A 17,086-nucleotide genomic window follows, 5' to 3' on the forward strand; every position below is an offset into this window, starting at 1 on the left:
TTTCCTGAGATCAATTTTTCAGATGAAAAGCATGATTATCAAATTTTAAAAATCCAACTAAAACAGAGACCTGAAGGTTAGATCCTGCAGAAAATGGAATCAATGATGGAGATGATCTTAAGAAAGCTCCCATAAGTCAGAAGAAAAGATTCAAGATTAAAAAACTGTTTGTAGAGGGCCGGCCCAGTGGCATAGTGGTTACGTTTGCATGCTCCACTTCGGCAGCCCAGGGTTTGTGGGTTTGGATCCTGGGTGTAGACCTACACGCTGCTTGTCAAGCCGTACTGTGGCAGCATCTCACGTGAAAAATAGAGGAAGATTGGCACAGAAGTTAGCTCAGGGACAATCTTCCTCACTAAAGCAAAACAAACAAAACAAAAACACACAAACAAAAAGTAGACACATAATAAGGATTTTAGAGAAGTTATAAAAGAGGAAGGCATAGTGATAATCAATAATAGTGGAAATGTTCACCATAAAGGGAAAAGACTGGAATATTCAGATTCGAAAGCTTCACTGAAAACCAAGCAAAATTAGTAATAGAGACCTATATCTAAAAATGCTCTGGAAAAAATTGGAATTTGAGAGAGACAAATTTCTGCAATAATCCATTTTAAAACCACAAATTGGACTTCTCTAGTACAATAACTGTCAGAGGAAGATGGAGTAGCATTAACGGTTTTGAGGGGAAAAGATTATGCTATAAAAATTCTATTCCAGGCAAAGAACAACAAAAAAGACATGTTCAGATCTGTATGCATTCCAGCAAGGGACTGCTACAATCACTTATATGCTGATCTACAGAGAAAACTTCAGTGAAAAGTTTACAGGTCACATTTTCTGATCATAATGCAACAAAACTAAAAATTACTAATAAAAGGACAAAAATTTAGCGAAATTAAAAAGATCATATTTGATCCAGATAACTTTTAGATCAAAGAGGAAACAAATGAATTACTAAGTATTTAGTAAGTAATATCCACCAGAACACTACAAGTCATAGTATGGAATGTAACTAAATTTATAAACTGAGAGTCTGAAATGGGTTTTATTTTAAGCAAAACCAAATAAAAATTAGTCTTGTAAATATCTGAAAATTTTAGAAAAATAAAATGAAGAAAGGGGAAAGGAATTAAAAAAGACAAAAACGGAAGTGTTTAATAAATTAGAATACAAATTAAGAAGGCTAAACCTAAAAATGTATTCTTTGAAAAGATCAATGAAATACACAAACCTCTAGCAAATCTAATTAAGAAACTGAGCGAGGGGCCGGCCCCCTGGTCGAGTAGTTAAGTTTGTGCGCTCCGCTTTGGTGGCCAGTTTGGATCCTGGGCGCAGACATGGCACCCCTCATCAGACCATGCTGAAGCGGCATTCCACATGCCACAACTAGAAGGACCCACAACTAAAAATATACAACTATGTACTTGGAGTCTTGGGGGAGAAGAAGAAGAAAAAAAAAAAGATTGTTAGCTCAGATGTTAGCTCAGATTGTTAGCAACAGATGTTAGCTCAGGTGCCAGTCTTTAAAAAAAAAATTGAGTGAGAACCCAAATATGTCATATTAAGAATGAGAAAGGAAATAACCAGATATATGAGAGAGAAAAAAAATTAAGGCCATTATGTACAATAAATGTGATCAGTTGACTAAGAAGGAGTCACCAGAATAGACCAATATCCATGGGTGAAATAAAACTAATGATTAAAACATAAACAACAAAACTGACCACTTCTTTTTAAAAGCCACGCAGTCAAAATAACTTTATAGGCAAGTTCTTTCAAATCTCTAAGGAGCAGATGATTCCTATCTATTTAAACTGTTCCAAAGTATTAAAAACTTGTAAATCTTCCCAATTCATTTAATGAAGATAGTATAACCATAATATAATACCTGAAAAACACACAAAATCTAAACGAATATCACTTATAGCTTAGATGAGAAATTCTAAATAAAACACTATCAAATTCAACACAGAAATATATTGAAAAAACCCCAAGGATCATTCAATATTAGGAAATCCTTAATGTGGTTTTGGATAATAAAGTCACGCTTATAGTCAAAGGAGAAAAGCTATATAATAATTTCAATGAAATCTAAAAAGAAATTTTTATAAAATTTGACATTCTGGCACTAGCTGATGCCTTTGTTTTCCCCCCACGTCTTTGAAGGCTCCTTCCTTGAAATTTAGATCTCACCTCAAATATTACCTCCGCCTTACCTAAACTAGGGTTTCTCTTCACTCTCACGTTACCCTGTTTTGTTTGTTTAAACCACTTGTCACTTTCTGAAGTTACTTATTTTCGTTTATTGTGTTCGCTCAGCCCTTCTCCTTGCCTCCCCCATGCCCCCTGCCCCTTCGTCACCCTACGCTCTAGACTGTAACCCCGTTAGAGCAGAGAGCTGACCTGTCCTATTTATCGACGAATTTTGTGCCTAGCACACAATGCTTTTTAAGCAGCTCAAGTAATTTGTTTTTCAAATGGAAAAACATTCTCAGTAAACTAGAAATAGAATAAAAAATACCAACTAGTAGCCAATGTCTCACTTAGTGGTAAAATAATAGAGATGTTCTCATTAAGATCAGACACAAAACAAGGCACTATTTGACACTATTCTGAACATTCTTCCCAATCTGAAGCCACGTGGCTATAAGTGAAAAAGCCAGGATGAGGACTTTTAATGCCTTCTGTAGAACTTCCTGTGTTGTGATTCCTTCATTTGCAAAATAGAGACAATGAAATATGTGGAGGATAAAACACATTTTAAATCTCAACTCACTGATTATCAGTTCCTCCTTTGCAAAAATGGGGAAAACAATACTTAGCCTTTTGGGTCGCTGTGGAGATTAAGTGAAGTAATATGTGTGAGAGTGCCTGGAGGGAGTTCAGTAAACATTGGTCTCCTTTTACTTCTTCCCAAGGTAAGCACAAGATCAAAGAATGGGAACCCAAAGGCAGAAGACCATTTTTTCTCAGTTATGTATTTAAAATTTTTAATTGATGGCCTTACCACTTACAATAGCCAAATAAAAATAAAGTATCTAGGCATAAACTTGACAAAAAATATCCCAAACCTATATAAGGGAGACTATAAAATACTCTTGAAAAACACAGAAGTAGACTTGAACAAAGGAAAGATATATGTTATTGTGTAGGGAGACTCAACTTTATACTGTTGTTTGTTCTTCCTAAGTTAATTTGTATATTTGAGCAATCCCAATAAAACACTAACAGGCTTTTTTTCTGGAGCCAGATAAGTTTTTATAAGGTTCATTAGAAAGAATAAGGAAGCAAAAATAGCCATTAAAATGATTTAAAAATGTAAAATGAGGTATGGCTACTAGTCATTAAAACATATTATAAAGGTTCTATAATTAAAATAGAATGGTATTGGTGCCTGAACAGAGACCAATGGAATATGATAGAAAATCAAGAAATAGACCCAATTGTGTATGAAAATTTTAGCATAGGATAAAGGCAGCATTTAAATCAATGGGTAAAATTTTGACTTTTTAATAAATGGTGTTGAGTTAAGTAGACAGCCATATAGAAAAAGATAAATGTGATCCATTCCTCAACTGTACACCAGGAACAGAGGTGTACATGGAACTGTACATGGAACAGAGATGTAAGTGTGAAAAATAAAACCATCCAAGTACTAGAAGGCAGTATGGGTGAATTCCTTTATAACCTGGCATTGGGAAAACTGTCTTAACTACGACTCAAAATCTATAAACAATAAAGAAAAGATAACAAAAATCAAAATTTTACCTGGCAAGCAACAACATCTATAAGCAAAGTATAAAGGCAAATTACAAACTAGGAAGAAAAATTTACAACTATTATCTAAGACAAAGGATTTCTACCTCTAATACATAAAGAGCTTCTTAATCGGTGAAGAAAAATAACCTTATAGAAAAATGGGCTACAGAATGAACATTTCACATAAAAGAAGTGAAAATGGTTATTAACCACTTGAAAAGTGGCTCAACTATTAATAGTAAGAGAAATACAAATCAAAATTACAGAGATACTGTTTGTGTCCTATCAGATTGGTAAAAAAAATCTCCAGATTTAACAATATACTTTGTACTGAGGCTGTGGAAAAACAGATAATCTCACAAATACCTGGTGGGAATACAAAACAGCACAATTCCTGTGCAAAGGAATTTGGAAATATCTAGCAAAATTACATACGTATTTATCCTTTTCCCAGTCACACCACTTCTAGGAATGTATCCCAAAGGTATGTGGCAAAAATACAGAGACATATGAACAAGGCTACCTATTGTATTTTGTTTGTAAAAGCAAAGACTGGAAACAAGCCAAACACTCGTCAAGCAGTGGATTGGTTGTATAAACTGTAGTATGTCGACATAATGGGTTAATGTCTACAAGATGGGGTAAAATCTACTGTAAAAAGGAATGAGGAATATCTCCATATATTACCATGGAGGGACTTACAGATTATTATTGTGTGAAAAAATCACGAAGATGTGAATACACACACATACATATTTGTTTATTTAAAAAACAAAAGAATAAGAATTAGAGCAGAAATCAATGACATTGAAAACACAAAATCAATAGAATAAAAAGGAATAAAACCAAAAGCTGATTCTTTGAAAAGATTAATAAAATCAAGAAGCCTCTAGCCAGGCTAAGAAAAAAAGAGAGAACACAAATTACTAACATCAGAAATGAAAGTTGGGTCATCACTACAGATCCTATGGGCATAAAAAGAATAATAAAGGACTACTATGAACAACTCTATGGCCATAACTTTGATAACCTGGATAAAATGGATCAATTCCTTGAAAGACACGCTTTCCCAAAACTCACACAAGAAGAGACAATCTACCTGAATAGGCCTATATCTACTAAAGAAAGTGAATCGATAACTAATAACCTTCTAAAACAGAACACACCAGGCTCAGGTGGGTTCATTGGTGAATTCAATCAAACAGTTAAGGAAGAAATTACACCAATTCTCTGCAATCTCTTTCAGAGGATAGAAGCAGAGGAAATGCTTAACTCACTCTATGAGGCCAGTATTACTCTAATACCAAAACCAGACAAAGACATTACAAGAAAAGAAAACTACAGATCAATATCTCTAATGAACATAGATGTAAAATACCCAACAAAATATGAGCAAGTCAAATCCAACAATGTATAAAAATAATTGTGCACCATGATCAAGTGGGATTTATCCCAGGTATGCAAGGCTGGTTCAACATTTGAAAATCAGTTAATGTAACCCATCAGATCAATAGACTAAGGAAGAAAAATCACTTGCTCATATCAATGGATGCAGAAAAAGCATTTGATAAAATCCAACATTCATTCATGATAAAACTCTCAGTAAACTAGGAATAGTGGGAACTTCTTCAACTCGTTAAAGAATACCTACAAAAAGCTACGACGAACATACTTAATGGTGAGAAACCAGAACTTTCCCACTAAAATTAGGTACATGACAAGGGTGTCCCTTTTCACCACACCTTTTCAGCATCATACTGGAAGTTCTAGCTAATGCAATAAGACAACAACAGAAAGTAAAAGACATAACAGGTTGAGAAGAAAGAAACAAAACTGTCTTTGTTCACAGATGACATGATCATCTATGCAGAAAATCTGAAAGGATTAACAAAGAAACTCTTGGAACTAATAAGCAATTATAGCAAGATTGCAGGATACAATATGCAAAAGTCAATCACTTTTCTATATACCAGCAATGAACAAGTGGAATTTTAAATTTAAAACAATACCATAGGGGCCAGCCCGGTGGGGCAGCGGTTAAGTGTGCACATTTTGCTTCGGTGGCCTGGGGTTCACTGGTTTGGATCCCGGGTGCAGACATGGCACCTCTTGGCAATCCATGCTGTAGCAGGCGTCCCACGTATAAAGTGGATATACTTTTATATACACATATAAAGTGGAGGAAGATGGGCATGGATGTTAGCTCAGGGCCAGTCTTCCTCAGCAAAAGAGGAGGATTGGCAGCAGATGTTAGCTCAGGGCTAATCTTCCTCAAAAAAAAACAAACCAAAACAAACAAAAAACCATACCATTTGCATTAGCATCCCCCCAAATGAAATGCTTAGGTATAAATCTAACAAAATATGTACAATATCTACATGAGGAAAAATACAAAACTCTGGGGAATAAAATCAAAGAAGAACTAACTAAATAAAAAGATATTCCATGTTCATGGCTAAGAACACTCAATATGGCTAAGCTGTCAGTTCTTCCCAACTTGATCTATAGGTTCCATCCAATCCCAACCAAACTTGCAGCAAATTATTTGTGGATATCAACAAACTGATTCTAACGTTTATGTGGAGAGGCAAAAGACCCAGAATAGCCAAGACAAGATTGAAGGAGAATAAAGTTGGAGTACTGACACTTCCCAATTTCAAAATTTGCAATAAAGCTACAGTAATCGAGACAATGTGATATTGGTGAAAGAATAGACCAATAGATCAATGGAAAGAATAGAGAGCCCAGAAATAGACTTATGTACACAGAGTCAACTAATTTCTGACGAAGGAGCAAAGGCAATACAATGAAGCAAAGATAGTCTTTTCAACAAACGGTGCTGTAACAACTAGACATCCACCTGCAGAAAATGAATCTAGACACAGACCTTATGCTCTTCACAAAAATTAACTCAAAATGCATCACAGACCTAAATGGAAAATGCAAAATCATAAAACTCCAAGAAGATAACATAGGAGAAAATCTAGATGACCTTGGATATGGCAGTAACTTATTAGATACAACACCAAAGGCATGATCCATGAAAGAAATAGTTGATAAGCTGGACTTCATTAAAATTAAACCTTCTGCTCTGTGAAAGATAATGTCAAGACAATGACAAGCCACATACTAGGAGAAAATATTTGCAAAAGACATCTGATAAAAACTGTTATCCAAAATACACAAAGAACTCTTTAAAGCTCAACATTAAGAAAACAAACAACCTAATTAAGAAAGAGACAAAAGACCTTAACAGACACCTCACCAAAGAAGATATACAGATGGCAAACAAGCATATGAAAAGATGCTCCACATCACATGTCACTAGGGAGATGCAAATTAAAACAACAATGAGATATCGGTATACACCTATTAAAATAGGCAAAATCTGAAACACTGACATCACCAAATGTTGGTGCAGATGTGGAACAACGGGACTCTCATTCATTGCTTGTGGGAATGCGAAATGGTATAGCCACTTACAAAGACAGTTTGGTGGTCTCTTACAAAACTGAACATACTCTTATCATAAAATCCAGCAATTGGGCTCCTTAAAATCTACCCAACGGAGATGAAACGTATGTGTACACAAAAACAACGCTGCACGTGGATATTTATAGCAGCTTTGTTCATAATTGATAAAACTCGGAAGCAATCAATATGTTCTTCAGTAGGTGAACGGATAAATAAACTGTAGTCCATCCAGACAATGGAATGTTATTCAGCACTAAAAAGAAATGAGCTATCAAGCCATGAAAAGACTCGGAAGAAACTTAAATGTGTATTACTAAGTAAAAGAAGCCAATCTGGGAAGAAAAAAAAAAAAAGCCAATGTGATTCCAACTATATGACATTCTGGAGAAGGCAAAACTAGGGAGGGAGTGAAAAGACCAGTGGTTGCCAGGAGTTGGGGGAAGGGAGCAACAGGTGAAGCACAGAGCGTTTATCAGGGCAGTGAAAATACTTTGTATGACCCATGATGATGGATACATGTCATTATACGCTTGTCCACACCATAGAATGTAAAAACCCTAAGCGTGAACCCTAATGTAAACTATGGGCTTTGGGTGATTATGTTGTGTCAATGTAGGTTCATCAATTGTAACAAATGTACCACTCTGTCCAGGATGTTGATATTGGGGGAGGCTGTGCGTGTTGGGGGCAGGGGGTATATGGGAAATCTCTGTACCTTATCCTCAATTTTGCTGTCAACCTTAAAGTGCTCTAAAAGAGTAAATTCAATAAAAATAATAATAAAAAAGCAAAAAAAAATAAACTATGAAGTAAAAAAAAGAGTTACCTGTAGCAAGGGAACAGTGAGAGGGGAGAGAGGATGGAAACTAGACTTCTTTGAATATATCTCTTTTTGTAGAGTTGATGTTGGAACCAGGTAAATATTTTACACAATAATAAAATAATATTACAGTTTTAAAAGCAATCCCTAAAAATATATAGAAGTAAAATGAACTAAATAAACCAGTGCATCTGGTGGGTGGCAAGAGCAAACAGATAGGAACTCTTCCAAATAACTTCAACTCCGTAATTTGACTGAACATCCCTCATGGGATTGACCTAAAGGTCAACAAAAAGGGCTACAAACAAACTTTGACCTGTTGTCAGTCATTATATCATCAGCTGTCATGTTGTAACAGTGATTCTGAGACATGTGTGTATAGTGTGGGATGAATTGAGTAAACATTTATGTTGGCATCACTGAGAACTAAGATTTTTCACTGCAGTTGAAGGGAGAGAAAGGTGTAAAATTAATGAGGTTAAGTAAAAAACAAACAAACAAAATCCGTAGACCTGAATTTGAATAGAAAGTATCAGTATGAACTCACGATGAATTTTATCTTAAAATAATTTTTTTCCAGTTCTGCCCTCTGAAAAGGCCTAGAAACAATGATTAATCCAATAGTCATGACACTCCTAGTGCCCAGATTGTGGTTATAAAAATAATTTCTCACTGAAAAGACCAGGGCTTTTTGGGAGAAATGGCTGAACACAGGTCAGGCTCAGAAAATGTGCAATAGGAACCTAAGAAGTTTCAGACTACTAAATTCATGTAAAAATGAAGGAGGCAATCTGAACAAGTCCCCCAGGGGCAAAAAAATAGGATACTCTGAGCATCAGTAAGAAAGATGGCAATGAATTGAAATACACCAAATAGGCTTAAATCCATGAGTTCACGATAGGACTTACAAAGAAATTATTAAGAATCTTTGAAGTATGCTCGAGAACTATTAACTTGAAAACTTGTAAAGAAAGGGAAAGAATCAAGCATTCGTCATTCCCTTCTTATATAATACGAATCTCAGGGTAACCAAACAGTGCATTAAAGGAAGGTTCTGTTTATAGAAATAGATTAGCTAATAAACAAAGAAGGAATGATGGAATCAGAATGCTACTATTATGCAGCCCCCAGTTAGTTTAAGAATTGAGGAAATGCTTACCAATGGCCAACAACATCCTCAACTGAGACACGATTACACATTACACACTCTCTGCTAGAAGCAGCAGCACCACTCATGAAGTAGTCTCACCAAAAAGAAAAGTCTAACCCGAGCCTGGTGCAGACCAAATATCTAAGCACTGGTTTATAAGAAACAGAGGGAGAGAGAGAAACATGCTAAATGACACCACAGGAAGGCAAACGTTCCAGGCCAGGCATGGGAAATTTCCACAGGATAAATGACTAGCAGCAGAAAAAATGCAAGAGAATAATCCTGAGAAACATATCTACTGACTGTAATGTGTGTAAATAATTGGGTGCTGATTCAAACAACAAACTTGAAACAACTGAAAGGCAATTGGTGAAATGTGAACATTGATTGATGTTAAGGAATTATTATGATGATTATTTTAAGGGATGATAATTGTATTGAGGTATTTTTAGAAAGATTCCTTATATTTTAAAAATTCATATTAAAATATATATTTTAGAGATAAAAATAATGATGGGGTTAGGTATTTTTATTTCTAGTCAAAGGATCATTTTCACAGATCCCCCCCCCCAAATTTCTTTCTTTCTTTTTTTTTTTGCAGAGGAAGATTTTCCCTGAGCTAATATCCTGTGCCAATCTTCCTGTATTTTTTAGTGTGTGGGTCCCCAGCACAGTATGGCAGGTAACAGTGGGAACCAAACCTGGGCTGCGAGTGTGCCAAATTTAACCACTAGGCCACCAGGACTGGCCCCCCAAAATATTTTAAGCAATATTTTCCTCAGTGAATACTGAGTAACATTTATCATTAACAGGTGATTTTTAAAATATGTGTGTTGAAGTCTAATTGTATTACAAAAACCTTGGATTCCAAGGGAACCTGTTTTCAACTTATCTTGGAACAATCACCTTAGCCAGGGAAACTCTGCACAATAAGATCTAATAAATCAGAGAAAAATTTACAAAAAACATTATGTGTAGAATCCTTACAGCCTCAAAATCGAGAATTTCCCTTAAGATAATGATAATTCAAAGAGATTGGGAAATCATTTCCATTTTCCCTGATTGGCCTTACCTGTTTCCCATTTGCTTGTAAACTTCCTTCTTTGCATATTTTCATTGGCCCGATAAGCCCAGTGAATATATCTTTGGTGGGATCCACAGCAGAATAATACATCTTAGATAGACAGACAGGGTCTTTGTAAGTGGGTCCCACTTCTTTGGGGACAGTCCATTCATAGGTGAATGTTTCTTTGGGTTCCACACGGGCTGAAGGAGGAGGCACACCTGTGAGAAAGGTCATATTGGAGAGATTAGTATGCTTTCTAACGTGGCCATTGAGCCACAAAGCAGACTGGGTTTAGTCTAGGTAACCCACTCCTGAGTTCTTTGTAATGAACTAGGATGTAATCCTACTTGTGCTCTTGTCTTAGGTCACAGACTATGAGGGCGCAACAACAAATCTGAGACCCAGAGAGGGCCGTCACCCAGCCATGCCGACACTCTGATCTTGGACTTCCAGCCTCCAGAACTGTGAGAAATAAATTTCTATTGTTTATAAGCCACCCAGTCTGTGGTATTTAGTTATAGCAGCCCGAATGGACTAAGACAGTGCCCCTCTTTGTGCCCTCACAGCCCCTGAGAATGTCACTAGCACCGTTCACTTTACATTGTGCATATTTCCTCCTCAAACAGAACTTAACCTTATCGAAAGTGAGCATTGTTTCTATATTTCCACCAGCTGGAATAACACTTGGAAATAGGGGGTAATCAATAAATTTTCTATTGAATAAAACTGAACTGAAAATAATTTTAGAACTGAAAGGAACCTAGCAGATGATCCTGTTCAAATCTCCCAATATTATACTTGAGGAAACTGAAGCCAGAAAGATTGACTAACTTGCCCACAGTTATACTGGAAGGGTGGCAAAGCCACTAGTCTTCACTGGTCAGCCTTGACTTATAAAAATATCTAAATACGTCCACATAATGGAATATATTTTGTATCATTGAAATTATATTTATAAAATGCTTATAGTGCTAAGAAAACAACCTCTGGGTACAAAATTGTAACTAAAATTACATTTATACACTACTATCTCAACCACATATAAATGTGCACAGATGAAAGAGTGAAGGAATTATATAAAAATATAATAGTGGTTGTCTATAGAACTATGGATAATATTTTCGGCTATACTTTTTAATATTTTTTGAATATTCTAAAATAAGCATCTAATCTTCTTATAACTGTGAGAACATTTTTCAAATTTAAAAATCACCCAAATAATACTCTAGAAATGTATAATTGATAAAATCCAAATAAGTTACCACTAACGTTGTCAATCATCATCCAACAAAAGCAGGACAAAATTCCATAAATCGGTTGGAAATGGTAGGAGAAGAGGTTTGCTTGCTTCCTGGTGATGCCCGAGAATGATACACAAGCGGGTTCCTCGGAAGTTCCTGCCCTCAGTTTCGCAGGACAGTTTTCCCGGCGGTACCAGCACAGAGGGTCATTAGACACAGGTGTTTGGTTACAGAGTGCTGTACTCACTTCCTCTCGGATGCTTGTACTGTGACTCATAGTATGTGCCCTCGTTGCTCTTGCTGAACCTCACTCCGATCGGCTCAATACTGAGGGGATGTGCTCCTTTGTTATGGAAGGTGACTCTGATGGTGTCTCCCACCTCTGCCCAAATGACAGGACCTAGGGACAAAGAGACAATTATTATTCTCCTGTAGAAGAGGAAGACATTTCCTCTACCTGTTCTGGGTCCTTCTGGCCGGACATCAAATTAAATTCACGTAAGACAGAATAACAGGAGAAAATTAAACAAAGCTTTATAACATGTATACATGGGAGAGGCTCAGGAAAACTGAGAAACTCACCAAAATGGAGGAAGCTCTCCCCTTAAATACCACCCTCAGCTAAGGCAAAGGAGGATGTTGGGGGTGGGGGAAGTCATTTATGGGAGATTACCAGAAAAGCACAGTAAACAGGGTAAGGTTATTATGCAGCAATGATAAGAGTTTCTAGAGATAAGTTCATCCCCTCTTCCTCTCGGTACAGAGGTTGAGACACCTTTACAGATGGATATCTCCTTTGCAAATGTAAATGTCTCTTATCAAAGGGTAAGTAAATTCTACTTTTCAGAGTTTCTTTCCTGTCTGCAGTTTTTAAAAGTAACCAGCCCAAAATAATCCTCATGCCAAAGAGACATATCTTGGGGGGGCCAATTCCAGTCCCCCACATTCCCTTGGTATGTAGCATGCAGAATTCACAAGACACTTGTTTCTTTGGCTTGTCCTTTGGCAAGAACCACTGGGAGCAACATGCTTATGTGTGGCAGTTGGAAAGCTTGACTTTTTAAAAAGTCATTATCAGTTTGACATGGCGAGGCTGGAAGAGATGAGCACGGCTTTTGATTCAGCTTCAGGTTAATGAAATTTACCATTTGTACCCAAGTCAGTTCACAAGCTTTCTACATCTAAAAAGAACTATTTCGGGGGTCTACAACACTCTCCTCACCTAGCCTTCTGTTGGCTACACAATGTTATTTGTCCCAAGAGTCAGGGGGTGCTATGAACCTTGACCACCCAAAGGGGATAGGTAAACTAAATTGTCTTGGATGTGAAGAGTAACACTGCTGTGGATTTTTCATCACCAAAATTAATATTATTACCAAATATAGAATAAAAACATAGATATATAGTACATAGATATTTTCTACAATACATAAAATGGTGTTTATTGAGAGCTTCCTACGTGCTCTTCTGAGTGTTTATGTGTATTAACTCATTTAATCCTTACAACTGTATGAAGCAAGGACTGTTTTATCGTTCCCATTTTATAGAAAGGGAATAGGCGCAGAAAGTGGAGCCCTTTCGAAGGTCACACAGTTAACAGGCGAAGAGCGAGGACGGTCTGCACCCACCCACGTGCTACTCAGCCCAAGTCCCTGAGCAAGAAGGGGTCTCCGGGCTTTGCCTGAGGGCAGTCTGCAAAAGGCTCCCAGACGGACCCTGCCTGTCTCCGGAGTGGCCTGGACTTTATTTCTAAGGGAACGTAACTTCAGCTAAGAGCAGAGGCTAACAGCTTCGTTGTCTGTCTAAACAAAGTCACATAAACACACAATTCCCCTTATCTCTTTGAGGGAAAAAAAATCATCCTTTGAAGTCAGCGTGGCCTTTAACGATGAAGGCTTACTATCAGTAATTTACATTCGGAAAAGTAATCAGCTGCTGTACTTTGTTGATTGATCTTCCCCGACCCTGGTTTATATGTAGGAATCACACTGCGGGTTCGGAAGTTTCTGTTCTTTCTGAGGTTGGTGTACCCCAGCGGGAGTACAGTAGTCATATATATTCTACACGGACTCACCCAGGATGCCAAGATGTTCCTCCTCAGGGCCTCTCTCCTTTCGATTCCTGAAGGAGGCATCTGTGTACTCACGATAAACCAGCTTTTTGTAAGAGCCTCCAATTCTTGTAGCACCTTGTTCAAAAAACACCTCTGAATCACTGCCAAAAGAAGAGGTGGCAGTGAAAGCATGTATTCACGTAGGATGCCAATCGAAGAGAGCGATTCTGGCCAGTGCTCACAGAATTCTACCCATGATTTACCAATCCTCACACAGAAGCAGGAAGTACGGGCCCTTCACTTCCCAGCATGATGGTCGGGGAAGGAGCAGAGAATTCTGAGGAGAGGTTGCACTTTTTCAAGAGAAGTGAAAAAATTTCAAGAGGGCCTGTGTCAACCCAACAGTTAGTAAATTGTTCCCCAATAGAATCTTTTTAACAAACTGTGAACTATTTAAAAATACAGCGGCTACTGTTTATTGTGTATTAGCACCAGCCAGTTGCTCAGGAACTTTCGTTTATTATTCAAAACTCACGTGACAACGCAACAAAGTTGGTATTATTCTCCCCATTTGACAAATGAAGAAATAAAATCTCAGAAAGGCATTCGACTTGCCAAGCCCACCCCATTCACTTCTTCTTCCATTTGACAAGTGTATTGAACACCTGGTCTTTGCCAGGAACCCTGCTTTGTGCTGATGACATAACCATAAGCAAGCTGAAGCTGTCCCTGTCCACAGGAACTTTACGTCAGTCAGAGAAGACAGACTACGAACCGATCAAAATAATAACCTGTAATAAGCACAGGGTGTTATGGAGCATTTCTCCTGGGGTTCGGGGAAGATTTAAGCTTTCAGGATTAGTGTTTTCTCAGGATCTCTGAGGCGGCTGCCCGGAGAATGTGTTGGACTCTGCAAGACTGCAGTAGGGAGCCCAGTCAGGAGGCTGCTTTTAAAATCTCAGGGAGAGGCGGTGATGACTTCGGAAGAATTGGGAAAGAGGATGGAGAGAAGTAAACAACTTTCAGAGATATTTAGGACACAATGAGGCAGAACTTGAGGAGAGAAGGAGGGACTGGTGAAGGAGGAAGGGAGGAAGGGAGTCAGGGATGGTGCTCAGGCTTTGGGCTTGATCAATGGGTGGATGGTGATCCATTCACAGAGAGGAGGAAACTCAGATCTGTGGGGAAGACAATGGGTTCAGATTTGGACACATTGATTTGGAGGGGCCTCATCCAAGTGTGACGTCCATTAAGCAGTCTGAAGTGCAAATCAGCAATTTATAAGAGCCTTCTGGGCTGGAGATACAGCTTTGGGTGTCATTGCATCCAGATGTCAGTGTAGCGTGGGACTTAAATCTCTGCTTCAGGAGTCACAGATGGGGTAGAGCCAGGCTCAGCTATTGACCTGTTGTGCGTCGTTGAGTAAATTACTTAACCTTTCCAAGTAGATAGGTGGCAAACAAGGCTTCTCTGAGGAGGTGATGTTTGAGCAGTGACTTGGAGCAGGAGTGTGGCATAATTTCACTGACACTTGGGAGTGAGAGATCATTTTAGCTGCTTTATGGAGAGCGGAGAGTAGGAAAGGGAAATTGAGGAAGGAAGAAGAGCTGGGAGGCTGTGGAAGTCATCAGACATGTACAAAGAGTAGTTTGTGTGCATCAGAGGACACTATCAAGAGAGTGAAAAGAAAACCCACAAAATGGGAGAAAATATTTGCAAAGAAGCAAATATCTGACAGGGGATTAATATCCAGAATATATAAAGAACTCCTATAACTTAACAAAAAAAGAAACAACCCAATTCAAAAATGGCAAAGAATTTGAGTGGAGATTTCTCCAAATGGCCAACAAGCAAGTGAAAAGATGCTCAACATCACTAATCACCCGGGAAATGCAAATCACAACCACAATGAGATACCACTTCACATCTATTAAGATGACTATTATCAAAAAAATTGAAAATAAATGTGGGCAAGAAATCCACCTTGTACATTGCTGGTGGGAACGTAAAATGTTGTGGCTGATGTGGAAAACAGTATGGAGGTCGCTCAAAAAGTTAAAAGTGTAATTATCGTATGACTGAGCAATTCATCTCCTAGGTGTATACCCAAAAGAATTGAAAGCAGGGACCTAAACAGGTGCTCATACTCCATTGTTCATGGCAGCATTATTCGCAACAGCCAAAAGGTAGAAACAACCCAATGTTCATCAACAGATAGATGGATAAATAAAATGTGGTGTATGTGTACAATGGAATATTATTCAGCCTTAAAGAAGAATGAAATTCTGATACATGCTACAACATGGATAAACCTTAACAACATTATACTAGGTGAAATAAGCCAGACAAAAAAGAACAAATATTGCATGATTCCATTTGTATGAGGTGCCTAGAAGAGGCAAAGTCACAGAGACAGAAAATCAAGGAATTGGAAGTTATTATTTAATGGATACAGAGATTTTATTTGGAATGATGAAAAAGTCCTGGAAGTGGACAGTGTTGATGATTGTACAACCTTGTGAATGTACTTAAAGCTGCTGGATTGTACAACGCTATGTTTTCAGAAATGGAAGGCAAATGACTTGATCTGTCTTATTATATTGAGTGTTTTCTGAGGACTTTGTTGAGCATTTGATCACTTTTAAACCCATCCTTTTTCATGGACTCAAAGGTCATATTTCTCAAACTCAGACTCATACCAAACACCTTAATAAATATTTAACAGTCTAGTTACTTAATTTCACCTACCAATTAAAATTGTAATTTCTGAATGAGCCTTTTATGAGTCTTTTTTTAAGGGGAGGCATATTTTGAAACAATAGTCTTTTTTCTGAATTACCTTCCAGGTGCTGTTAAGTTTTCCTTGGTGAAGGTGTCTATGCCAGAGGGTGCGTAGTCCCAGATAATCTCCTCAGCAGCAATGTAGTAGTGTCTAACATGTTTCCCACGGATATCGTCCTCTGATGAAGGCTTGTTACAGTCTTGCACCTGGAAAAAGGCCTGTAAACCAGCTGAAAAACACACAGAAGGAGACATTGGTTAATGGAGCCAATGTTTCTCCTCTCCTATTGCCTTGTAAACACTACTGGTGAAATGACAGATGGAAACTGAAGAAATAGAAAGCTAGAAACAACATTACAAACTGGAATAGACAGTTGTAAATAAATTATTGATGGAAAATTCAAGCAGTTTAAAAAAAGAACTTCTCGGGCCCACCCCATGGCCAGGTGGTTAAAGTTCCTCATGCTCTGCTTGGGTGGCCTGAGTTCACGGGTTGGGATCCAAGTGTGGACATACTCCACTCATCAGCCATGCTGTGGAGGCATCCCACATACAAAACAGAGGAAGATTGGCACAGATGTTGGCTCAGGGCTAATCTTCCTCAAGCAGAAAAGAAAAAGAGAGAGAGAAAGATTGGTAACGGATATTAGCTCAGGGCAAATCTTCCTCACCAAAAAAACAAGAAAATGTCTCTATATGGCACAGAGAAGAGATATTGAATACTAGGGTTTTCAAAAAT

At 37.8% G+C, this 17,086-nt stretch overlaps 1 protein-coding gene across 4 annotated transcripts in view; it reads right to left on the reverse strand.

The window, feature by feature from the left end:
- Positions 1-17,086, reverse strand: part of CP (ceruloplasmin) — a 59,916-nt gene that overhangs the window by 27,850 nt on the left and 14,980 nt on the right. For all 4 annotated transcript variants that reach the window (XM_046684862.1, XM_046684887.1, XM_046684881.1 and 1 more), the window contains 4 exons: positions 16,406-16,577; positions 13,588-13,727; positions 11,761-11,913; positions 10,279-10,490 (listed from right to left, as the gene is read on the reverse strand). In XM_046684862.1, coding sequence (XP_046540818.1) covers positions 10,279-10,490; positions 11,761-11,913; positions 13,588-13,727; positions 16,406-16,577 — 677 coding nt within the window. The remainder of the gene's footprint in view (positions 1-10,278; positions 10,491-11,760; positions 11,914-13,587; positions 13,728-16,405; positions 16,578-17,086) is intronic.

Source organism: Equus quagga, chromosome 1 (assembly GCF_021613505.1).
Source record: "Equus quagga isolate Etosha38 chromosome 1, UCLA_HA_Equagga_1.0, whole genome shotgun sequence".
Lineage (NCBI taxonomy): Eukaryota > Metazoa > Chordata > Mammalia > Perissodactyla > Equidae > Equus > Equus quagga.